We start from the raw sequence: 27338 nt of genomic DNA, 5'->3' as shown, positions 1-27338 counted from the left end.
GATCAACAACAACAAAAAAGAAAGTTGTGTTCCGTTTGGTGAACTGACTGAACTGTCAGTTCAGTTTGAATCATCAAAAAGAGCTGACTTCTGTGGCGTATGTATGTGTGTATGTGCACGTGTATGACATAATATGCAAAGAATGTTTTGTTTGAAAACAGGGTTTGAAATAAACCTTTTAAAATAGTCTAAAGCAGTGAAAGAGAGAACTAAAAGAGAAAAGAAGAGAAACACACACAAAAAAGACTAAAATATGGGATGACTTCATGGGTCTTTACCCGTGAAGTTGAAACACATCATGTCTGCTCCAGTCACCCACAAGGACCACTTCTCTAGGGAAAAGCTTCCTATTTTTAAACTTAGTGTAATGCCTGTGGTATTACATTGCCTATTCCCACCCAGGCCCCCAGAGTTTATCATTACACACTGTTTTTGCCAAGAACCTGTTCTGTCTCTAGTTATCAACAAAGAGATGTCAAAGGGCATACACTTGGGGCTTTGGGTGTATTTTTGTCTCTTGTTCTCTACCAGAGGAGCAGATCCTGTGTGCTACCCTTTGAAGTCTAGTTCTTTTAGATGTAAACAGGCCCTGTGGTTTAGGATGGTTCTGCAGCTGGGGAGTATCGGCAAACTTGGGAGGTGGGAAGAGTGGGGTGTTCTCTGCCTCATCTTCAAGTTACAGCCCATCTGCACCATTCATATATTCAGCTAGTATTAAATGAGCACTTAATAATATGCAAGATGATGTGCTAAGTTGTTCTCACAATGATGTGGTGCTTGACTTCTGGGAACTTTGTCCAGCTAATGAGATTAGGAATGCTCTATAATATTAAAATAAAGAATGCTTGGTATTATATATACATAAATATATGCACACATGTATATGTATCTGTATGTAAAGACCTATGCATACCTATATGTGTAGGTTACACATATGCATGCTGCTGCTGCTAAGTCACTTCAGTCGTGTCCAACTCTGTGTGATCCCATAGATGGCAGCCCACCAGGCTCCGTCGTCCCTGGGATTCTCCAGGCAAGAACACTGGAGTGGGTTGCCATTTCCTTCTCCAATGCATGAAAGTGAAAAGCGAAAGTGAAGTTGCTCAGTCGTTCTGACCGTCAGCGACCTCATGGACCGCAGCCTTCCAGGCTCCTCCGTCCATGGGATTTTCCAGGCAAGAGTACTGGAGTAGGGTGCCATTGCCTTCTCTGACACATATGCATACATATAAATAAATGTGTGTGTGTGTATATGTGTGTATATATATATTATATAATATATAATATATATATATGTAAAGACCAATACAGAAGAATACAAATAAGAAAAGAGAATTACTTCAAATCCCATGACCTGTTTCATCCCCTTCTAAATATCTAGATTGACATTTGATATGGTTTAAAATAAATAGAATTATACTTACTGTTGTACAGCCAGACTTTTTACTCAATAATATGTTGGGGACATTTTTCCATTTTAATAAAAAAATCTAAATTATTGTTAATGATTTCATGTGAATGTTATATATTCTTAATTTATCTTGCCAGATCCGTGCTAATGGAAGTTTGCACTACATTTTTTTGCAATTATACTTGTGCTTCCTGTTATACTATTCTGTGTTATTGCACTATATATTTTGCCATTGTTCCATTATTTTTGGTGCATATATGAAACTCATACAAATATCTTCTTAAGTTAAATATACTAGAGGTAAGATTTCTACTGTTGGCAAATATTACCAAAGCAGGCTTACATATGGTAATTACCTATTCTAATCTATCTATTATAGACTAGACTAAATGACTTAGAAATTCAGATTTAGGGGCTCCTTTCAGTCTGGGATGATCATTGTGGGATTCATGGGAAAGTTAAGATAGAAAATGGGCCTTAAATATCAGATACATTTTTGATAATTATATATGTAAGGAAAGTACACCTTAAACAAAGCAGAGAGGCAAAAAATAAATTAATTAATTAAAAAACCAAACGAATAAAAATGACTCAAAACAAAAAACTCAGGAGCATGTTTGACATCAGTGAGTAAATCAGTTTTGCTCAATTGATGGCATAGTGGAGTTGGGGTGATCCTGGACGGTAGGCTGAGTATCAGATGAAGGGCAACTTTGAGTGGCAACTTATAGGGTATCGGCAGGGCTATCGTGTAGGGCTGAGGGAACCAAGAGGAACAGAACACCAATTCGAATATCATATGGCATGGGCTGGAGTACATATATCATTAGAGAGAGAAAAATAAGAAGACATCTTAGCACATGACAGACAAAGTAAAAATGCTCTATTCCAGATAGTGACAGTGGGAAAGGGAATATAGGAATGTATTCTAGAGACTTTGTGAAAGAAGAGTCTATAGAAGCTGGGACTAAACATCCCATTAATCACCAACTTCTATAGAATCTTCTTTGACAAAGTCTCTAAACCCCAGCTGCCATCACCGAGTCATGCCAAGTCTGCTAGACCAACACCAACAACGAGGGTTTGCCTCACAGACTGTTTCTCCATGCCCTCACTGCCAGTGGCTGGGCTGGGCACTGTAACAGAATGGTCCAGCCCTGCTTGGAGGCAAAGAGAGAAGCAGCAGTCAGAAGTGAGGTCTTCATGTTGACATCACCTGCCAGCTAGAGCCCAGCTGATTGGTAGACTCTAAATGACATCCAGATCCCTAGGTGCAAGGGAGCTGAACCAATGTAGAGTTCAACTTTCCTGTTTTCCAGAACAGGAAGATACCTAGAAGGAGGAAAGAATTGATGTGCACAAACCAGCTGACAGTATCCACCAGAAACTTCAAAAAACCTTACTCATGTCTGCTTCTCTGAGCTGGTTTTCCCTCTGTCTCCCATTCTTGCATACAGTTCTGGGCACCCTGCTGTTATAATGCCTTGCACCTTGCATTATAATCATTTGTTTCCATGGTTGTTTTCTTCACTAGACTGAACTTCTTGAAAATGAGAGTCATGCCTTATGCATCTTTTCATTGCCAAGGCCCAACACAGTGACTCACAGATCCTAGGGAGACCAACTGAAGAACAGGGGAAAGAATGTGGGCTTTGGAGTTAAAGGAACTCAAGTTTAAAATTTGCCTCCAAAACTTACAAGCGGTGTGGTTTGGGGCGAGTGACTTTATCTCTGTAAGTTTTAGTTTCTAATCTGTAAAATGAAATAATACTGACTTCATAGATTTGAGAGCTTACATGAGAAAATATATATGAAGCATCTGGCATGTATTTGGGATTCAGTTCCTTGTGATCACTATTATTATTAGGGATACATAAACTATTGCCAAGTTAATGACTTATTAAGTGCATTTCTTCATGATTATTTGTCTTGGCAGCAAAGCAGACTTTGAAGAGTTCAGTTTTTTCCCTTCTGTATTATTATACTCTATCTTGCTTACTATTCTGAATGTAGATTTTGTAAATTTTAAAATTTATCATTCTTTGCGTTTTTATGTTTATGCTGGCTTTATATTTCTTTTTGACCTTATTTTTTTTAATAGTTTGTGCTGTTCCTCTTTCCAAAATCTACATATGCTTTGTTAAAATTTTAGCTCAGCAAGGAGTTCTTTTACAGAACCTGGTTCTTCCTATTACTTTCTGTCTCCTTTCTGCCTTATTGGGATAACCTAGAATTATGCTGATTTTCAAGGTTTATACCCTTTCACCTACAAAGGGCCATTTTCCCCTTGAGACTATACCATATTCCCTTTTAGAAATCTGTTTTCTTGAACTCTAATCCCTGATGTTACCAGTCCTGGCCATTGCAAGAACTAAAATAGAATTTCTTTCATTAAAAGAACTCTCCCGTTCCATGTCACCATCTAGTTCTTTCTTATTAATATAAATTAAAATAAATTATCATAACTCTGCTTTTTTCTTGAACGTTTTTGAGAGATATTACTAGCAAGTCATAAAAAGTATTTATCAGAAATTCTGCCATTGCTATTAGCAACACCCGTCTTCGGGCAGAAACTTTCTCACCTGAAGTTCTGGATCATCACTGTATTTTCATTCTGTGTCAGTTTTAGAAATGGCCTTTGGGATGTATCAAAACTATCCTTTGCCTGACCATGCCCAGCAGTAGTTTATGCCTAGAAAATTTTCATTGCTATTTTATTTTCACTAAATGCTTTCCATTGTGGATTTACTTCAGGTGTCTTATTTCAGTTGCATTTCCTTCCTTTTTGCACTGTGGTATTACTTCTATTTCACTTAACTTCATTTCTGTCACACCAGGTATGCCTGTCCTCAGACATAGTTGTCTTCAACAAGTGACTAGCTACCCAGAGTCTTTAAGCTGATACTTGCTTTCCTGTATTATGATTTTTGAACTTTGTTGCTGACTATGTAGACATTTGAGACCTTAGATATTGTTATTAATAATATAATGTTTATTGATGATGTCTTATGTGTGATTTTTATATATGTTACCTGATTTTTATTTCTAATAAGTATACACAGATTATACTTTCATTATTCTCATTTTACAGATAAAGAAACTCAGAAGGAATGATGACAGGCAGCTTGTCAGTGCCACATGGCCAGTGAGTGGTAGAGGTGGGACATGAGACCAAGTCATTCTGGCTTAAGCACTTGTTCTCGGGGTGCTGACATGCTACCTCTGACTTTTGGTTCGACCATTTTCTCTTAAGTTCTACTGGGTACTTCTTCCCTCATGCTTTTCTTTTTTCTTATCCTGACCCAATAAGCTATATGGGTATTTTTATGCTACCCTTCCAAATAAATTTCAGGGTGTGACTTCCCTTGGTCAGATAAATAAACTACTGCCAAGAACTGGAAAGGTGGAATTTACTCTCTTCTGCCTTTTGAGCCAGTTACCTAGGCAATCACACCTTCTTTTAAAACAGGTTCTTTGCTTTGAAACCCTCTTTTGAAGCCAGAGGTTCATTCTCTGTATGCTCTTTTATTTTCCAAAGATATTGTATTTAAGTGAAAGAAGATATATTCATTTTCTATTCCTGCTGCAACAAGTGATCACAAGCTTAACGGCTGAAAATGACACATATTGATCACCTTACAACCCTGTAGGTCAGAAGTTTGACATGGGTCTCACCAAGCTAATATCAAGGTGTTAGGGCTGTGTATCTTTCTGGAGGATCTGCAGGAGAAACCACTTCTTTGCCTTTTCCAGCTTCTAAAGGCTGCCCACATTCTTTGGCTTGCAATCCCCTTCCCTTCAGCTTCAAAGCCAGCAATGTAATATTTCTCTGACTCTGCTTCCATGGCCACCTCTTTCTGTGATCACAGATGGGAAATGTTCTCATCTAATTGGATCGGACCCACTTAGAAAATCCTGAATAGTCTCCCCATCTCAAAGTGCACTCCTAAGCATCACTGCAAAATCCCCTTTTCCATGTAAAGTAACATAGTGCCAGATTGCAGGGATTAGAACATGGACAACTTTGGGAGCATTATTCTGCCTAGCACAGAAGACATTAGACTTCAAATCCTTTAAATTTCCAGTTAACTCTTATATTTCAACCTCAAGTTCTTACAATACATAAACATTTCAGGAGAGTAATTCCATCTTATTTCCAGTAGTACTACTCACTCCCATATGCATTAGCAGAAGTGAGTTAGTATTTTGGGTGTAAAAAGTTTTGTCAAGTTCTCCACATTTGAATTTAAAGAAAAAAAAAAAAATGTTGGTCCCAGTTGATTATGTCTGAGAGGTGATGATATCTTGGCTCTTTTGTGGCATTCAGAAGAGAAACAATCATCATTTTGAGATCTTTTCTTCCTGGGGTCATTAGTAGGTGGTTATTGAGAGAACTCAGAGAAGGCAATGGCACCCCACTCTAGTACTCTTGCCTGGAAAATCCCATGGATGGAGGAGCCTGGAAGGCTGCAGTCCATGGGGTCGCTGAGGGTCGGACACAACTGAGTGACTTCACTTTCACTTTTCATTTTCATGCATTGGAGAAGGAAATGGCAACCCACTCCAGTGTTCTTGCCTGGAGAATCCCAGGGACAGGGGAGCCTGGTAAGCTGCCGTCTATGGGATCGCACAGAGTCGGACATGATTGAAGCGACTTAGCAGCAGCAGCAGCAGCATTGAGAGAACTGAAGTCAAGGGTGAGGGAAGGAAGTATTGAGGAGGAATCCTGGCTTTTCTTCTTGTGTCATAGAGAGGGTAATAGAGGTGGCAGCAATTCAGAGAGAGGCACTGGAGGAGAAGATAGTGTGGGGAAGAAGACTATGAGTTCAGTGTTAGAGACAAACTAAATATCCTCCAGTCCACATGCCCCCTGAGAACGAATGATGTCACACTGCTATTAACAATCAAATTACATGAGTAGAATGTATAACTATAAAATCTTATCTTCATACATTGCCCCTTTCTTTAGTATTTCTGGGAGTCTTCAGACTGGTGTGCCATAAAAATCCATGCCCACTGGCATCTATGGTTCTGTTGCTGTTTGCTGTTGCATGCTGGCAATGGTATTTACCTTGTCTGCTGACACTCAACATTTCCAGCTGATGCTCTGCCCTCACTGTTTCTCTAGGGAAAAGCTGGCCTTATTAGTGAGCTGGCTTCTAATGCAACCCAAGGCTGTAAAACTCTCAAGTGTTAGAATGGTGCTGACAGTCCTTAATTCTTTCCAGAAATGGAGAGAGTATCCCTTATCCTCAGTTGGTGCTTCATTTTGTTATTAGACCTTAAAGTATTGCTTATGTATCCTGGGTTGTACCAGTTTTCCTATGAAAAGAGTTCTTTTAGTTTCTTACTAAAGAACTGGAAATCCAGTCTCTAAAATCAAGTAATGGACAGAATGTCATTGTGGTTCTTCCCTTGTTCTTGCCTTTTTGTTTTTCTGTGGACACCGTCACATACTGCTTCTGCCTTTGGCCAAAATTCAAACCCTTCTTGCAAATATATCCATGGAAAAATATCCACAGATTCATCAATTAGACTACTATTTCAGATGGGAATTAAAATTCAGTGTCTGAAATTTGTTTCTGCTCAGGTAGAACACCCATAACATTGACTTCAAGATGTCTGGGGGGGATCCAGATACACACACACACACACAGGCACTTCATAGTTCAAGAATAGAAAATTTCCCAGTGGTGAACAAGGTGAATGACAAAAGAGTGGATTGCAATCATGACCCAGGAGAATAACTTATAAGAATCAGAAAGGGAAAGAGAAACCCACAATGGAGACTGAGAATCTGTGATCACAAAAGCAAGGACAGAATTGGGAAAGAACACTGCAATAAAAGCAGAGAACTTCAGGAATCAGGAAGCAACTAGCAATATAAACATGAAACTGGTTCTCATGAAAACCAGGTTACAGTGGGATTGGGGGTATGTGATGAAAACAGAAACAAATGGGAGATGAAGAAATTATCCTTTCAAGAGATTTCAATTAGAAAGGAAGAACCCTTTTTTCTTCCTAGCTATGATTTTCTCAGAAGCCTCATCCTGTAGGACAAGAAGAAAGGTAATAAAAATAAGTAAAGAAATAAATGTTGGAGTGTGTTTGTGTGTGAGGGAGTGATCAGTTCAGTCCAGTCACTCAGTCGTGTCTGACTCTTTGCAACCCCATACACTGCAGCAAGCCAGGCTTCCCTGTTCTTCACCAACTCCTGGAGCTTGCTCAAACTCATGTTCATTGAGTCGGTGATGCCATCCACCCATCTCATCCTCTGTCATCCCCTTCTCCTCCTGCCTTCAATCTTTCCCAGCATCAGGATCTTTTTCTAAGAGTCTATTCTATACATCAGGTGGCCAAAGTATTGGAGCTTCAGCTTCAGCATCAGTCCTTCCAATGACTATTCAGGACTGAGTTCCTTTAGGATTGACTGATTTGATCTTCTTGAAGTCTAAGGGACTCTCAGGAGTCTTCTCCAACATCACAGTTCAAAAGCATAAATTGTTTGGTGCTAAGCTTTCTTTATAGTCCAACTCTCACATCCATACATGACTAGTGGAAAAATAATAGCTTTGACTAGATTGATCTTTGAGGGCAAAGTGATGTCTCTGCTTTTTAATATGCTGTCTAGGTTGGTCATAGCTTTTCTTCCAAGGAGCAAGTGTGTTTTAATTGCGTGGCTGCAGTCACCATCTGCAGTGATTTTGGAGCCCCCCAAAATAAAGTCTCTCATTGTTTCCATTGTTTCTCCATCTATTTGCCATGAAGTGATGGGACTGGATGCCATGATCTTAGTTTTCTGAATGTTGAGCTTCAAGCCAACTTTTTCACTCTCCTCTTTCACTTTCATCAAGAGGCTCTTAGTTCTTTGCTGCCATAAGGATGGTGTCATATGCAGATCTAAGGTTATTGATATTTCTACCGAAATCTTGATTTCGGCTTGTGCTTCCTCCAGCCTGACATTTCACATGATGTACTCTGCATATAAATTAAATAAGCAGGGTGACAATACACAGCCTTGGCATACTCCTTTTCCTATTTGGAACCAGTCTGTTGTTCCATGTCCAGTTCTGACTGTTGCTTCTTGACCTGCATATAGATTTCTCAGGAGGCAGGTAAGGTGGTCTGGTATTCCCATCTCTTCCAGAATTTTCCAGTTTGTTGTGATCCACACAGTCAAAGGCTTTGGCATAGTCAATAAAGCAAAAGTAGATGTTTGTCTGGAACTCTCTTGCTTTTTTGATGATCCAATGTATGTTGGCAATTTGATCTCTGGTTCCTCTGCCTTTCATAAATCCAGCTTGAACATCTGGAAGTTTACAGTTCATGTACTGTTGAAGCCCGGCTTGGAGAATTTTGAACATTACTTTGATAGTGTGTGAAATGAATACAGTTGTATGGTAGTTTGAACATTCTTTGGCAATGCCTTCTTTGGGATTGGAATGAAAACTGACCTTTTCCAGTCCTGTGGCCACTGCTGAGTTTTCCAAATTTGCTGGCATATTGAGTGCAGCACTTTAACAGCATCATCTTTTAGGAATTGAAATAACGCAGCTGGAATTCCATCACCTCCACTAGCTTTGTTCAAGGGAGTGATAGAGCTCATGATAAGTGGCCTCCATTTTATCATCAAAGAAAGAGGCATACTTGTCTAAGAGTCAGAGGAGATTGAGGTTGGTGAGGGAGAAGGGGCAAGAAAAATGGTGAAGATTTTGAATAATTCCTGAAGAAGAGATGACCATAAACAATTTAGACAAGTGCCACTAAAGATCCACATTAGATCAGAAATAAAAAATCAATCTGAGTAAGGGTGACATTGAGAATGGTGTGCAAAGGTCATTGGAAGTAAGGGAGTGTGTTGACATTTCTTCAAGTGACTCTAGGAGCTGGGCAAAGGGAAAGACTGTGAGTCAGACTGTGAAGCCCTTGATGTGTATGGGACAGCGGGGGATGGGAAAATGAAAGAAAATAGAAAGATACAGTGACATATTAGAGTGCCACGTGCACAGTAGCAGGAGCACTTTGACAGAGGTAGAAAACGCTAAGTTTTTGAAGTTGCCCTAAGCATCTAGGAGAATAATAGTTAGTACTCTGGGGACCTGTAAGCCTTATGGTGTGAGAACAGCCCAAGGATTGGGGGAACAGGTCAAAGGGGATAGTTGCCCAGAGGAAGAAGCAGAACTGGCAAAGTGGTTAGCAGATGCAGGTGGCAGAGGGAAATCATTCTGCGTATTTTGTGTTGAGAACCAACCAATGGACAACAGTGACAGAAAGATTTAGATTTAACCAAACCCAGCTATCCAAGACTTGGCCCAGGTTGTTTCTGTGAGGGGAATTGGCTGAGGGTCCTTGGAGGCATCTGATTTTGCTCTCCTGGAGGCTGTCTGACCACCTGTGGCATGCAGGCAGCATCTTCCTCTGGAGGGGGCTTGCTCTGCCTGTGGGGAACAGTGCCCTGGGTCCCAGTCTTAGGGCACACATGTATGCATCTTTTTATGTCTCATTTTTTAACATGAGAATTTTTGATGCTCATTCAACTTCCTTCAGACAGCTCAGGATCTTTTTCTTCTTTCTGGCCTGAATTACTTCTCTCGGTTTATAAGGGAGCTGTTTGACTGACTATTAAACTACAACACGAGAGGCATTATTGTTATATTCTTTTACTTTTACCTAGTCAGAAACTAAGCAAGAGTTGGGACTTTCATGGAAAGTTAGATATTAGAGTGTGGCTGCTGCTGCTACTGCTGCTAAGTCGCTTCAGTCGTGTTCAACTCTGTGCGACCGCATAGACGGCAGCCCACCAGGCTCTCCCATCCCTGGGATTCTCCAGGCAAGAACACTGGAGTGGGTTGCCATTTCCTTCTCCAGTGCATGAAAGTGAAAAGTGAAAGTGAAGATGCTCAGTTGGGTCTGACTCTCAGCGACCCCATGGACTGCAGCCTACCAGGCTCCTCCACCCATGGGATTTTCCAGGCAAGAGGACTGGAGTGGGGTGCCATTGCCTTCTCCAAGAGTGTGGCTAGGGGTCAGCAGTTGTGGAGCCCAACAAAGGAATGTGGTAGGCTGGGCACTGGACAATGGTTAATCTCAAATCAGTAGGTGACAGTGATAAAATAGTGAAACAAGTGTGTATTCTTCCTGGAGGCATACCAGAAATAATAGACTTAAGCTATGGCAGAACAACTTGCTATGTCTGCCTCAAGGAAAGCTTGATTTTGAGACAGTGTTTATGAAGATCAAGGTGAAACTTCACTTTGCTCTGTCTGAGCCCTCAGAGAGAAGTTCATGGTGAGTATTTCCATCTAGGGTGTGGAGAAGATGAGTAAAGGGAGATCTTGGCAGAAATTAGGTAGATTAATACAGCTCGTCTCTCTTTTCAGGGCCCTAGGTGGCATGGTGGTAAAGAATCTGCCTGCCAATGCAGGAGATGCAAGAGATGCAGGGTCAATTCCTGGGCTAGGAAGATCCCCTGGAGGAGGAAATGGCAACCCACTCCAGTATTCTTGCCTGGGAAATCCCATGGACACAGGAGCCTGGTTGGCTATAATCCATGGGGTAGCAAAGAGTCAAACACGACTGAGTGGCTGAACACATCTCTCTTGTAATACATAGTTCTAGTCAGTTCATGAACCTATGCTTTTTATGACATTTATGTATATTGGTCCTGGTCAGTTCATGATCCTATGCATTTTATGACACTTATGTATGTCATTTCTTCTTTGAATATTAAGATATTTTGGATGACAAGTATATCTCTTAATAACTTATTTCTGAAGCAAGATGTTATAGTTTGAATTTTTGAATAATGTCCATTCTCTTCACTGTAGGTCTGAGCCAGGCTCTGGTCACATTAGTGGACAAACTAAGACATTTATGTTATTAGCTCAGATTAAATACTGAAATGGCATACATGGATTATAATAGGTGAGGCAGTCTACGTGCAAAGTGAGCACCCTTTGGATAGCTACACTTTTACCCTTTTTTGGTTTAGGGAAAAATCTGGACAAAAATGTTTGTCTCCAACAAAATAAGACTCTCCTCTATAGTTTTCATTAATGACCGTTTCCTACTGTCTCTAGCTTTTAAAAATGTATTTTTCCCTTATACTTGCTGACTTCTACCTATGCCTTTTTGGAGTGCAGGAGTTAGAGTGACTGCATCCAGTTTGCCACCAGAATTACATAAACACTCTCATCTGGAAGAGTAATTTATGGCTGGGAGAGGGATGGGCAAGGAAGGAAAGGGAAATGAGTAGACCCAACTGATGAGTTGGTGGTGGAGGAGGAGGCCTCTTGGAGAACGGCTCAAAGGAAATTATTGGAACTGCTGGGTTGAGGGAGAACAGAAGGATGGTGGCCAAAGTTGGTAAGTGGCAGACAGGGAAGCCAGGAACACACAGGTAGCCCAAGTAAACCATGCCAGGAACAGGGGGACTTGGGGAAAGTAAGGGAGGAGAAAAGAGAGAAAACTGTCAAGTTCCCAATTCCTAATTTTAGTGGGCTCTCCGAAAAGGAACAGAGGGTGCAGTTTTTCTTCCTTGGTACCCTGCTTCTGTGAAGGCTCAGTCACTGGTCTCTCTTCTTTCTTTTCTAATCATTTCTTTTTTCCTTTCTTTCTTCTCTCTTTCCTCCTATCCACCCTGCCTCTTCTTTCGTCTGATCGATTAGAACATCTCCATGTTGAAGAGTTACTTGTGTCATCATAGCTCCAAACCATCGATTTGTCAATGCAGGAAATTGTAATTGTTTTTAATAAAGGAGAAAGGGAAAGGGAATGTGACTAATGTCTGTGGAAAACCAGGCGACAGTTCAAAAACCACTGAGTCTCCAGGAAAGCAGAAGAAGGAATATCCCTCTGATCACATCTGACATCACTTCATGGAATCTGGATGGTTTCTTGGGAGAGAAGAACTATTTTTCCAAGATATTATAAGTCAATAAGAAAGGATATTTTAAAACCCCCTTTCTCCCAAGCACTTTTGGTTTTAAAGCAAAGTCTTTTTGTGCTTCTTTATTCCTCTTTTTGGTTCTGTGCCAAAGAACACAAATACAGTCTTCTTTGGGATCTCTATTTCTTGGATACTCCTTGCCAATATATCTTACATGTGGATTAAATAGATGGCATCAACAGTGTAGTTGGGAAGCAAAGCAAGCAAGAGAAGAGGGTCATGCTGTTCTCACATGAGCTTCGGGGTTGAGTGATTTCAGTGTCTGCAGCTTGTCTACCAGAGTAGTAAGCATAAAGCATCAATCTGTAAAGGATATTTTCAACTATGTTGAGAGAGCTGTCTGCATAGTTGAAGCTGTGATAGGATCATTGCTATTTTTGGAGCAGCATTTCCAGTGAATCCAAGGGGCGACTCAGTTTTGGTTTAGTTGTTCTTTCTTAAAATAGCTCTCCATTGAGAATGATGAGGCTCTGTTTGCTCATGGTGAAGTTTTAAGTTTCACTCATGTCAGGAAAACGAAGGTCTTTGACTATATATGAGCTTTAAAAGAGATCGAATGCTTGTTTCCCCCTTTTTTTTTATGGGCCACGGGGCATGTGTGTTTAATAGACCTTTAAGTCTGCAAAGAAGCACAAACATAATATTACCTAGTGCTTTGAAGGCCACCAGTAGAGATACTCAGTGAGTATAAAGTAGTCAGAGTAGGGTTAGAGAATTTATGGATTAAGATACTAGAAAGAGAATATATATATATATATAAAACTAATATTTTATGCAGTAGCTTTATGTTATCCTTTCATTCCTATAACTCATATCTTTTTCCTCTTTAACTTTGTGTTTCCTGGTTACTATTTACCTTTTTAAAAAATGCCGAAAGCAAGCATATGCTGAAATAGAGATTTAATCAGTCTTCTATAGTAATGATCGTGCAGTGTGATAGAACCAGAGATTGAGAACTGGAAGGCCTCATTCACCATGGACTGGAGAGTAATTCTCAGGGCATAGAATTAAGAGTATCATTGGGTTTATCTTGAAGATAAAAAAAGGTAGGATATTATTTATCTTGGAATAAATATTCTAAATGAGTATTAGTGTCTTTTTTGAGAGCACCATGATACCTGGTCTCAGCCTCTTTTTACTCTTCTCCTCTAAAAGGCAATGATGGTTGGGAAGCCAGAGTCTGATTAGATCTGGCTCTGTTCCTTTCTATGTACTGATCCTTTGGTGTGACATTTCCTCTCTTCTGTGCTCCCCAGGGCGTACATGAGTGTGAAGGAGCTGAAGGAGGCACTGCAGCTCAACAGCACCCACTTCCTCAATGTCTACTTTGGCAACTCAGTACGAGAAGATCTTGCAGGTGCTGCCACCTGGCCTTGGGACAAGGAAGCCATCAGTCACCTGGGTAAGTAAAGTTGAAGAACAACTACAGTTGGAGAAATGAGGAGGTTGGAAGGGAATCTGTGAAAGTTAGTTTGGGGGGAAATGGAGAGAAAAATAAATTTACTTAATAAATTAGCTTCTTTGGGCTGATAATAGCTTTGAGGAGAATTTTTCAAAATGTTTAAATGAAGACAGGTAAGATGTACTAGGGCAACAGTGGCAAATACTCAGAATGTTCTAGACCAAATATTCAGAAGGTTCTAGACCAGATAATCTAGATGCAAATAAATTGCTGACATGGGATAAGATCCATTTTGTGTCTTGATTAATCTCAAGAGGGAACCAAGCAAAAAGGTGGCTAGACTGTGACATTTGGTTTGCAGTAATCGCTGTGCCAGAAGATTGCTGGTCATCTTGCATGGATGTGTCCAGAAGATTGGGGAAGGAATAAGAAGCAATAGCTTAACAATAGATGAAAAGATATTGTTCCTGTTCAAGAGGAAACCGGAACATAGAAATCCCTGTAGTGAATTAGGTCAGCATACAGTAGGGCTATATATCTCAAGAAAGGAAGAGATAATAAAAAGTTAAACCTGTGGTGATCCAAACTGAATGCTTTGTTTATCCTGGGGCTCTATAGTCATCTGATACAGTTTTAGGGCTCTCCTTTTATCATTAAATTTTGTATTTTCAGTTGTCAGTATATGATAAGTCAGAAATTTGTGAGGTGAGTGGTGCTTTCCAAATCAAAACTAATGTGAGTCATTCTAGTCTTCACGGTTGTAAGAGGCAAACTGGAAGGTTATATGCCAATAAATCATTTAGTAGTGAGTTTGAGTATCTTGAATTATCCTCATGATAAACAGTGGTAACAGAGGAACATACAAAACTTTAAGAAAATACCTCCAAATTGGCTCACATCTGATTCACCAAATGTTACCTTTCAGTACATATGACAGCAAGGTTTATCAATAATGGTTTCTAAGAATCCTAGGTCATTGGGAATTGAATCTACTTGTTCAAAAAATCTTAAAAAAAAAAAAAAAAAAAAAGATCTGCCTAGCCATTATGGAGACAAATCTTGGCCCCTTAATAAGAATTGTTGAGCTAGGAGCAGAGCCTTGAGTATTTTCTAACTTTTCTGGTACTAGGCCATTGACAAAACTCATTTAAATAAAAAAAAATGGACAAAATACCAAAAAAATTAGCTACTTGAAAACATCAGACGTAGCCAAGACAATGAGGATTTTAGAGACCCAATCCCCAATTAGAAGAAAGCGGCATTGATGTGAGCTCTACATATAGCTCAGTTTTGTTTTTTTTTTTCCCCCCTTGGGGGAATTTGCCAATTCTCAGTAAAAGTAATAGAAGCAGATCAGAGAGCAGCAGTCCAGAGCATGCTTCAGTCTCACTACTGGGGAGACAAAAACTATAAGTCAAAACTTCTAAGGTATCCAGACTAGAGGGATCAAGTTCCCAGAGAAATAGAAACCATAGAAAAAATAAATGTGATATTCTACTCATAATTTTAAGATACTTTCTGATTTCTGAACTATGCATTCTCTAAGTCAGTGACCAAGAAAACAAGTATTGATATAAAATAGCTGCTATTAGATAAAAAAGCTGAAAAGTAATATCAGGAGTCTTACAGTGGGGGGGACAAAAAAATGGAATTGAGATCCTGTCAAGGAGGGGAATTGAGACACTCTATGAAATACTCTTCATAGACATTCTAGGAAGGAAAACATAAATAGTTGAGCTTACACAAAGCATAAAATTCAGCCTGAAACACTCTTAAATACCTGTTTTTAGGAAGGTCATCTTGCCTGGAGGATCCCATGGAAAGAGGAGCCTGGCAGAATACAGTCTATAGAGTCACAGAGTCACACATGACTGAAGTGACCTAGCAGCCACAGTAGCAGCGTCTGCCTATATTTAACTGCCTAACAAAAGAAAGTTAAATGTGCTCTGGAGGAAGACAATATCATCAAAAACCTCTACAAATTTTCATGCACAATGTCCTGAAATCAGTAAAAAAAAAAATTTCCAGTTATGCCAAGAGCAGGATCAAATGATGGTAAACAAAACTAAACAACGAAGCAATCACTCCATAAATGCAGATCCACAGATTATCCAGATATTGGAGTTATGGAATAGTGGCTTAAGATAATTATGATTAATACGTTCAAGATAGATAAAAAGTTGTAGAGTGTCCTCAGAGAATTAGAATCTATATTAGTGAATCAAAGGGAAATAAAAATACAATAGCTGAAATTAAGACATTAATAGATTAGTTTGTGAGCAGGAGAAAAGATTTAGAAAACTATAGAACACATAGATATCGAAGCTCAAAGAGGAAAAGTGATGTAAAAATATAGAAAACAGCACGAGGCATTTGAGACCTGATGAAAAATTCCTACTGTAAATTGGAGTTCTAGAAGCAAAAGAGAAAGATTTTGAGGCAGAAACAATATCAAAGAGATAGCAGCTGAGAATTTTGCAAGGTGACAAAAAGTATCAAACTACAGATTCAAAATGTTTCTCAAACCCTAAGAAGGATAAATAGAAAGAAAATCACAACTTGATTCATTATAGCAAACATGCTGAAAATCAAAGGCAAAGAGAAAATACTCAAAAGTAACCAGAGAAAAATTGTTACTTTAAAAGAAGCAGCAGTAAGATTGGCATGTTGATTTTTCAACAGAAACTATGGAAGTCAGAAAACACAGATTGATAGATTTTTTAAAATGCTAAGAGAATAATTGCCAATTTATAATTCTATATTCAGCAAAAATCTTTTAAAGAAAAATTAAACATATTTTCAGACAAAAATAGATAATTTAATACCAGCAGTAAAGTAAATATTGAAGAAAGCTATCCAAATACAAAGAAAATGACTCCAAATGGAAACAGAGACATACAAAAAGAAATGAACCATACTAGATAGGAGAAAAATATTAAAAGTAATAAAAAAATTTTTTGGTTTAAAATATAGGTGGTTAAAACATGACAACAATGGCATGAAAGACAAAAAGAAAGTAAAGTAAATTAAATGATTTAAGCCCCTTCTATACCAATATCTAGAAAAATGACTGATTTATTCATTTTAGACAGCTTATATATACCTCATATAAGAATTAGATCAAAATTCTTAGATCAAAATTATTAGGTCAAAATAGATCATAGGTTTAAATATAAAAAGTAATACTGTATAACTTCATAAAGAAAACATAAGAGAAAATCTTCAGGGCAAGGTTAGGTGAAGAGCGCTTATATATGACACCCAAAGCATAATCCATAGAAATGACGATGGATAAGTTGAACTTAATCAAAATTAAAACTTTTTGTCTGAGGAACACCTTATTAAGATGAACAAAGCAATGGCAGACTTGGCAGAAGTATTGGCAAACCATACATCTCACAAAGGATTTGTGTCTATAATGTATAAAGAACTTTGAAAACAAGAGTAAACAAATATTCCAGTTAGAAAATGGGCCAAAGCACAGACATTTTGCCAAAGAAGATATACAGATGGAAAGCAAGCACATGAAAAGATATTTAATATCGTTAGGGAAAAACAAATTAAAGCCACAATGAGGCTACACTTACTAAAAGACCTAAAAAGTAATAACAATACTAATTGCTAGTGAGAGTGCAGAGAACTGGATATTGCATATATTGCTGATGAAAAAGTAAAACGGCACAGCCAGTTTGGAGAATACTTTGGCAGTTTCTTGTAAAATTAAATGTACACCTACCATATGACCCAGTAACTGGACTACTGAATATTTGTCCCAGAAAAGTGGAAATATATGTCCACTCCAAAACCTGTGTATTGATCTTCATAGTAGCTCTATTTGTAATAGAGCAAAACTGAAAATGACAAGAGTATTTTTTAGTGATAACTTTAAGCAAACCATGATGCATCCATACAATGGAACGTGCACGTGTGCCTGCTGTGCTCAGTCGCTCAGTCGTGTCCGACTCTGCAACCCCATGGATTGTAGCCCACCAGGCTCCTCTGTCCATGGGATTTTCCAGGCAAGAATACTGGAGTGGGTTGGCATTTCCTACTCCAGAGGATCTTCCTGACCCAGGGATGGAACCTGCACCTCCTGCTTGGCAGGTGGGTTCTTTGCCGCTGAGACACCTGCGAAGCCAATGATACTACTCAGTAATTAAAAAAACAAACAAACAGAGTACTGATACATGCAACAATTTACATGGATCTCAAGACTGTTATGGGGAGTGAAAGAAATCTCACAAGTTGCATGCTTGAGAATATTAGTAATATTCTCAAAAATTCATGTGGTATTCTCAAAGTTAAAAAAGAAGACTAGAGAGAGAGAACAAGCTAGTGGTTGTCAGGGGTTAGGAATAGTAGAGGATTGAGGAGAGAGGTATGCGTGAGAGGGGGCGTGAAGGATAATAGAGGAGCAATCTTAATGGTGATTGAATGTTTCAGTGTCTTGATTGTGGTGGTAGTACACCAAGGTATATAAACATGTGATAAAATTTCACAAAACTCACGCATACACACCAGACTGCATGCAGAAACTGGTGAAATCTAAATAAGGGCAGTAGTCTTTATGCATAAATAGAACATATCACATATAGCTTTTTGAAAGCTCACTGAATGAAGGGATGAATGAATACATGAATGAAGGTATTAAATTTAAATGGTTTCAAGAAATGTTTGTTCAAACTAGGGTTCTGTAACAACCTAAGGGGTGGGATGGGGTGGGAAGTGGGAGGGAGTATCAAGAGGGAGGGGGCATAGGTGTACCTATGACTGACTCATGTTGATGTACAGCAGAAACCAACACAATATTGTAAAGCAATTATCCTTCAATTAAAAATAAATATTTTTTTAAAAAAGATAAAAGAAATATTTAAATTATGTCATTGGTCACTGACTCATAATGAATTGAAAAAGAAGCTAGGAATTTTAAATTTTATTCTTAAACCTTTTAAGAGTAACTAGTTCCCCACCACATGTTTCCTAATTTGTTTTTAAGAAGTAGAAGACTAGACTGAACAGCTGAAATGTCTGACTCAATATGAAATTTCTCATGTTCTTGTTTACTTTTTCTTGTTCAATCATAACTGTGATTGAATAAAGGAACTATATTGACCTAAATCAGGTGTAGAGTAGTACAGACAGCTGAAATAACATGATAGAGGAAGACATTTATGATTTTCTAAACAGAGTCTTTACAAAACTCAAGATAAGATTATCTGTGTCAACATTCAAGACTCTGTATTTTGAGGGTCACTTGAGTGACCTGGCAGGTAAGTACACTAGTCTGAAAGTTGGAAGACTGAGGCCAATTTCTGACTACAAATGGCTTAAGTCACTATGTGGAAAAACCAAGGTAATCTGTGGTCAACCCATTTCTGACCTTAGCATGATTTTGTACTGTCAATGCTGTGGTAATGCAGGGTAGAATTTTTTTTAATAAGTAAATGAATAAGTGAGATCCCCTTGAACTCAGTGGTTTGACTATCTCTACCTTTAGTGTACAACACTTAAACTGAAAACATGTCTTCAAAGGCAGAAGTCTTAAGTTAGTGCTTGTTATTATTGTTCAGTCGCTAAGTCCAACTCTTCATGACCCCATGAACTGCAGCATGCCAGGCTTCCCTGTCCTTCACTATTCCCTGGAGTGCTCAGATTCATGTCCATTGAGTCACTGATGCCATTCAACCATCTCATTCTCTGTTGCCCCTTCTCCTCCTGTCTTCAATCTTTCCCAGCTTCAGGGTCTTTTCCAATGAGTTTGCTCTTTGTATCAGGTGGCCAAAGTATTGGGGCTTCAGCTTCAGCGTCAGTCCTTCCAACAAATATTCAGGGCTGATTTCTTTTAGAATTGACTGGTTTGATCTCTTTACTGTCCAAGGGACTCTCAGGAGTCTTCTGCAGCACCACAGTTTGAAAGGATCAATTCTTCAACACTCAGCCTTCTTTAGAGTCCAACTCTCACATCCACATATGACTACTGGAAAATTGAATTGAATTCATTTCATGGTAGTGTCAAAGATAGAATAATTAGAAGAAGTTCACTGTAGAGATATGCACAGCAAAATTGGGAGACAGACAGGCAAATACAAACTTATAGTAATACCATGTGAATCTGCCACACATGAGGGCAAGTAGGAACATGACAAGAAAGTGCTTGGTTATGCCAAAAATATCAGAGAAGGGGAGAGCGGGCTGAGGGGCTGAGGCTTGAGGAGAGAGTTAAAAGATAAGCAGAAGTTTGTGTGGCAGACAATGGCAGGGCATTCCAGAGCGAAACAAAAGGTAGATGCCAATGTTTAGACTGTTAGAAATCTAGACTTGCTTAGAAATGGAATGTCCTTGGAATCGCTAGAAGAGTGTTCTTCAAACTCATTTTTGCTTTCTTGTAACTCCTAAAAGACTTTTGAAAAACCCCTTTACCCCTTTATAGATTTTAAAAGTAACAACTAAAAATTTAGCCATAAGTTTAAATTATAGCAAAGAATATTACCTCTGGTATATTATCTAAATTATTGACATTTAAAAATGCTTTTTAAATCTCCTCTACTAAATGTATCCTCACTAACATAACAATTTGATAATTACTATCATTCATTTAAAAATGTATGGCCATGTACTTTTTTAACATTGAGAAATTGCTCATTGCTCCTTTTTTCTCTATGGATTTGTATTTCCATTTCATTGCTCCTATAGAAGTTTGTGGGCTTCCCCGATGTCTCAACAGTAAAGAATCTGCCTGCAGTGTAGGAGACATAAGAGATGCGGGTTCGATCCCTGGGTTGGGAAGATCCCTGGAGGAGGGAATGGCAACTCACTCCAGTATTCTTGCCTGGAGAATCCTAGGGACAAGGGAGCCTGGAGGGTGACAGTCCATAAGGTTGCAAAGAGTTGGACATGACCGAAGTGACTGAGTGTGTGTGCCCGTGCGTACACATACCAGCCACACATATAGAACTTTGCACTTAATGGAACAATGAAAGGAAGTGAAAGTGAAGTCACTCAATCATGTCTGACTCTTTGTGACCCCATCGACTGTAGCCCACTAGGCTCTTCCATCCATGGGATTTTCCAGGCAAGAATACTGGAGTGAGTTTAGTAAGTCACCTATTTATCTTCTAAAAACAGATTTTGAGTAAAACAACTCTTTTGTGATATCTTTTAATTAAATTTTTTATTTTGAGATAATTGTATATTCACATGTGGTTATAAGAAATAGTACAAAGAGATTCCACATATCCTTTACCCATTTTCCTTCAAGGAAAGCATCTTGCAAAACTATAATACAATATCACAAACAGGATATTAATGTTGATACTGATCATAAGTTATAATGAGTTAAAAATTTCTTCTCAATTGAGTTAGCTTTTGAAATGTTTCCTTGTCCAAAATTGATCAAAACAATACTTTAAAATGTTGATTGATGACTAGTAAGCAAAGTGGAAAATGCACATTTAATGAGTTGAGAATGGCTTTTCTTTCCCAGATTAGTTCTTGTGTCAGTGGATGAAAAGTAATTACTGCTATAATAAGACAGGATTTAGCATCAGTTATATTGCTTTTTTTTTTTTTTTCTTTTTTAGCTCTAAGTGCTGAGAAACTTTTTTCACATAAATAAGTAGATGAGGGAAATAGAGTTGTGTTTGACTGAGTGGATTGTGGTGCCAAGGTAGAAAATATAGAAAAAAAGAGCAAAGAGCGAGGCAGTTTGATTTTGGAGGAGTTAAATTTGGGGTCTCTACCAATTTGACCATGCAAAGGATTTCCACAAAAGCAGAGGAGGAGCAGGATTCAGAAGTGTACCAGACACCAAAAGAAAGAGGGTTTGAGAGAGTCCCTTGTGGCCCACAAATATGCCTGCTTCAGAAAGATGAAGTAAGTACAAGGGCATCTTGGCTAGGTTAGAAAGGACAGTCGGTCACTCTCTGGCATGGACGTTGAACACTTCAGAGTGTTCTGGGCCAACCATCTTTCTAATTGTTCTAGGGAATGTTGTACTGCCAAGAACATTCAGAGATACTGATCAGATCACAAGCAACACGCCCCAATGCATGGGACCTAAGAACTGTGTGGGAGAGAACTTGAGCCTGGCTTACAATGGGGCTTTAGACATATAGGATCTTCTAAGGAGTCCAGGTAATACGACCCTTGTAGGAAAAAATATCTTTGAGTGATAGAGTGGGCTATGGCTTCCAAAAGATAGGAAGAAATATATGTTGAGCAAGTCACCTACTATATAAAATGGGAATAAAGGAAGAGTGCCTGGCACATGGACTTCCCTGGTGGTCCAGTGGCTAAGACTCTGCACTCCCAATGCAGGGGGCCCAGGTTCAATCCCTTGTCAGGGAACTAGATCCCACATGGTGCAACTAAGACACAGCACAGCCAAATTAATGAATGAATGAGTTTTAGAAGTACCTGGTGCATAGTAGGGCTTCAGTAAATATTAGCCCACTGGTACTAGCAGTGGTAGCAACAGCAGTAGAAGTTCCACATACCGTGTGTCTGTGGCTGACATTCTTGGTTGTGCCCTTAGCCTCTCACCCACCTCATCTCCATCCTAGAGAATTTTAGTGCCCTAGAAAGATGTTCGCTCCTTTGTAAAAGAGTAAACAATGTGTTTTAAGGGTCAAACTGTTTGCAGAGGCAAAGCAACTTATAAGAAGCAAAGAGATTCCATATATATGTGTAATATGCAATATTTATTTTTCTCTTTCTCACCTTACTCTGTGTAACAGGCTCTAGGTTAATTCACCTTAGTTCAACTGACTCCCATTCTTTCTTTTTTATGGTTAATATTCCTTTGTATATATGTGCCACAATTTCTTTATCCATTCATCTGTCAATGGACATCTAGGTTGCTTAGGGGAAAGAGAGGGTGGGCCTAACTGAGGGGCCTAATTGAGAAGGTAGCGTGAACATATATATAGTGCCTAATGTGTAAAGTGGATAGCTAATATATATAACACAGGGAGCCCAACGAAGCTGCTCTATAACACAAGGAGCCCAGCCTGGCACTCTGTGACCACCCAGAAGGGAGGGATAGAGGATGGGGTGGGAGGGAGGCTCAAGAGGGAGGGAATATATATATATATATATACACACTATATAAATATATATGCCTCCCTAGTAGCTCAGTGGTAAAGAATCTGCTTATAATACAGGAGCCACAGGAGACATGGGTTCAATCCCTGGGTCCAGAAGATCTCTGGAAGAGGGCATGGCAACCCACTCCCATATTCTTGCCTGAGACTCCCAAGGACAGAGGAGCCTGGTAGACTGTATAGTCCATAGGGTTGCAAAGAGTTGGACATGGTGACTGAAGTGACTTAGCATGCACACGTGCATATATATATATATATATATATATATATATATAGTTAGTTTTAGCTGATTTGTATTGTTACACAGCAGAAATCAGCACAACATTGTAAAGCAATTTTTGTTCTTCAGTTGCTAATTCATGTCTGATTATTTGCAACCCTATGGACTGCAGCATGCCAGGCTTCACTGTCCTTCACTATCTTCTGGAGTTTGCTCAGATTCATGTCCATTGAGTTGGTAAAGCCATTATTCTACAATAAAAAAAAAAGCAGAAAAATTAAAAGAAGCAAAAGTCATCTCCTTGTGAGTCACAGAAGGAAATAATAAGTGATTGTTGGCAGTTTGGGGGTGGTGGCACGGGTGTGGCATATATCTGGTGGGAGGCAAAGCAGGAGCTGCATGGCCCAGTAGGGGAAGACAGAAGCAGCAGATGTGAGCCCACAGGGGATACAAACTTCCCTCACCTAGAATTTTCATAGAGGATCCCCATCCCCTCCAAGACAAAGCTCGACTTCCTCCTAACCAGTTGACATTGAGATTGGACTCTGACATCAGTTGTGACACATTCATGCACAATGTGAGTGAGAAACAGCCATGGATTTGGCAAGTCATTGGTAATCTCAGCCCAATTGTCTCTGTGGAGTGTGGATGGAGGAACCAGAGTGGGAAGGGTCGAAGAGTCTGCAGGAGGTGAAGAGGGGCACCCTGGTGCAACAAACCCCTAAATGATGGGGCTAGAGCAAAGCAATTTCATTCTTCTCCACTGTCTCCTCTTCACTATGCCAAAGTGGAGTGATTCTTATGTGAGATGAGGAACAAACAAGACATGTAAACTGGAGCACACCATGTTCCTATGAGGACTTACAGAATCATTAATGAGAAAAGCTGCAGGGTATGAACAGGATAAGGGCTTTTACTGGCCATTGCCCACTGGCTGCTTCTGCAGATTATTTAATTATCAGAAGACGACATTCTATAAATGGTGTTATTTTAGGTTGCTTGGGGTTTCAAACATAGTGGGCATTCTTAGACATTGAAACCCTGAAAAAATTATCCTCTGGTACGAACTACATGTCCTGAAATTGGGGTGGCCCAAAGATAGGTTTGAACAAATGGCAGGAATATACAGAAAAGCTATACAAAAAAATCATAATGTCCCAGATAACCACGATGGTGTAATTGCTCACCTAAAGCTAGACATCCTGAGCTTGAAGTCAAGGGGGCCTTAGGAAGCATCACTACAAACAAAGCTAGTGGAGGTGATGGAATTCCAGCTGAGCTATTTCAAATCCTAAAAGATGATACTGTTAAAGTGCTGCACTCAATATGCCAGCAAATCTGGAAAACTCAGCAGTGGCCACAGAATTGGAAAAGGTCAGTTTTCATTCCAATCCCAAAGAAAGGCAATGCCAAAGAATGTTCAAACTACCACGCAATTGTACTCATTTCATGCACCAGCAAAGTAATGCCCAAAATTCTCCAAGCTAGGCTTCAACAGTATGTGAACTGAGAACTTCCCAAAGTTCAAACTGGGTTTAGAAAAGGCAAAGGAACCAGAGGTCAAATTGCCAACATCTGTTGGATCTTAGGAAAAACAAGAGAATTTTAGAGAAACAATTACTTCTGCTTCATTGACTACACTAAAGCCTCTGACTGTGTGGATCACAACAAAGTGTGGAAAATTCTTAAAGAAATGGGAATGCCAAACCACCTTACCTTTCTTCTGAGAACCCTGTATGTAGGTCAAGAAGCAGCAGTTAGAACTGGACACGAAACAACTGACTGGTTCAAAACTGGGAAAGGAGTGCATCAAGGCTGTGTATTGTCACCCTGCTTATTTACTGATATGCAGAGGACATCATGCAAAACGCCGAGCTGAATAAAGCACAAGCTGGAATCAAGATTGCAGGAGAAATATCAATAACGTCAGACATGCAGAAGACACCACTCTTATGGCAGAAAGGGAAGAGGAACTAAAGAGCCTCTTGATGAAGCTGAAAGAGGGGAGTGAAAAAGCTGGCTTAAAACTCAACATTCAAAAATACTAAGATCTTGGCATCCAGTCCCATAACTTCATGTCAAATAGATGGGGAAATGATGGAAACAGTGACAAACTTTTTTTTCTTGGGCTCCAAAATCACTGCAGATGGTGACTGGAGCCATGAAATTAAAAGACACTTTCTCCTTGGAAGAAAAGCTATGACAAACCTAGACAGTGTACTAAAAAGCAGAGAGATTACTTTGCTGACAAAGGTCTGTATAGTCAAAGCTATGGTTTTTCCAGTAGTCATGTATGGATGTGAGAGTTGGACTATAAAGAAAGCTGAGTGCTGAAGAATTGATGCTTTTGAACTGTGGTGTTGGAGAAGATTCTTGAGAGTCTCTTGGACTGCAAGGAGATCAAACCAGCCAATCCTAAAAGAAATAAATCCTGAATATTCATTGGAAGGGCTGAAGCTGAAGCTCCAATAGTTTGGCCACCTGATACAAAGAGCCAACTCATTGAAAAAGAATCTGATACTGGAAAAGACTGAAGGCAGGAGGAGAAAGGGATGGAGTACAAGATGGTTGAATGGCATCACCGACTTAATGGACATGAATTTGAATAAGCTCTGGGAGTTGGTGAAGAACAGGGAAGCCTGGTGTGCTGCAGTCCATGAGGTTACAAAAAGTCTGACATGACCAAGCAACTGAATAATAGACAGGCTTGAGGAGGGCATGGCAACCCACCCCAGTATTCTTGCCTGGAAAATCCCATGGAAAGATGAGCCTGGCAGGCTGCAGTCCATAGGGTCCCACAGAGTTGGACATGACTGAAGTGACTTAGCATGCATGCATGCAAAGATAGTTTTATGCATTCATGAGTAGGTGGAGTATTAATAAACAATCACCTTTATATGCGATACCTTGAAAGATCTCCTCTACTAGAACATCCTAGTAATCACTGAATCCTTTGTTTCCAGAACAGTGTTGTTGGTCACTAAGTCATGCCCCATTCTTTTGCAGTCCCATGCAATATAGCCCACAAGGCTCCTTTGTCTATGGGATTTCCCAGGCAAGAACACTGGAGTGAGTTGCTATTTCCTCCTCCAGGGAATCTTCCCTACTCAAGAACTGAACCTGTATTTCCCACATTGGTAGGCAGATTCTTTACTGTTGAGTCACCAGGGAAGCCCTATTTCAGGACCTGACACTGTATAGATGCACAATAAAGGCTGAATTGATAAATCAATTATAGAAAATATCTTTCCCATTCATACTCTGTAGTGCCTAAGATTTTGGCATGAGGGTGTGTGTGTGTGTGTGAAGCAACACCCTCATCCAATAGCAAAGAAATGATTACATTGTAGGTCTCCAAAGCCTCAGTAATAACATCTTCAGTTTTCATTAATCAAATTACTTTTCTCCCATGGTATGAGAGTGGTTAGAAAGCCTGGAGTGCTTGAGAGTTGAGGGGTAGAAATGGCTGAAAGAGTGTAAAAGGAGACAAGAAACAACATCAAGCTTTGCAAAATCTTTACCCTCTACACACTCTCCTCTTTGTTCAGTCTTGTCCAAAACAGGGACTTCTTTCTCATGAGACCACAGGCTGTAAAACCAAGAAGCCAATACAGGGCTTGGAGATGAATGATGCCTGGATTGGTCCTGTTAAAAATTTGCTTCATTTTCTAAGTGCTAGTGGCTTTTTAAAATATTTTCCATTTATTTCTCTCCCTTTGTCTGTCTGTCCACCTCTGCCACTTTCCTCCCTTATCCTGCCCACAAGTGCTCCTTCCTCGGACCCACACGCATCCTGATGGCTTTGTTCCTTACTTGCAGAAGGTGTGTTTGGAGGAGTGTGTTTCAACCAGTAACTGGAAGTAATCACAAGGCACCTGCGGACCAGCTCTCAACGTCCTTGTTTTATGGGCATATAACATTCAGCCCTAAAAGTTTTACAGAACAGTTTTAAAGTCATTTCAACTCATGTCCTTTTCCTCAAGCCACCAGAGGTTTTTTTTATTTTAGACAGAAGAGACTTTGGGAATCATTTCCTTCCCACACACCACTCTGGCGGTCTTGTGCTGAAGTGGGGAAAAGTTGGAACTTGGGAATACAGCATCACTTTGGGAGCTTGGCTGTCTGCTACTGAGATTTCATCTTTTAATCAGCAACTTCTCTCGCTTTTCTTCCTCTGCACCATCCTCCAGACCACACAACAACCCTGTCTTATTGTTTTAGTTTGTCTCTTATAATCAAAGCTGAAAGGTCTTCTA

The 27338-nt window shown here is 39.5% G+C and overlaps 1 protein-coding gene and 1 non-coding gene across 2 annotated transcripts in view; both read left to right on the top strand.

The window, feature by feature from the left end:
• Positions 1-27338, top strand: part of PAPPA2 (pappalysin 2) — a 333922-nt gene that overhangs the window by 112167 nt on the left and 194417 nt on the right. The window contains exon 4 of the mRNA XM_025285589.2: positions 13616-13761. Within this exon, the coding sequence (XP_025141374.2) occupies positions 13616-13761 (146 nt within the window). The remainder of the gene's footprint in view (positions 1-13615; positions 13762-27338) is intronic.
• On the top strand, positions 22035-22107 carry TRNAG-CCC. The gene has a single exon. It is a non-coding gene; the product is annotated as a tRNA-Gly (tRNA).

This window comes from Bubalus bubalis, chromosome 5, assembly GCF_019923935.1.
Source record: "Bubalus bubalis isolate 160015118507 breed Murrah chromosome 5, NDDB_SH_1, whole genome shotgun sequence".
NCBI lineage: Eukaryota > Metazoa > Chordata > Mammalia > Artiodactyla > Bovidae > Bubalus > Bubalus bubalis.
This window is presented reverse-complemented; position numbering and strand designations above follow the sequence as displayed.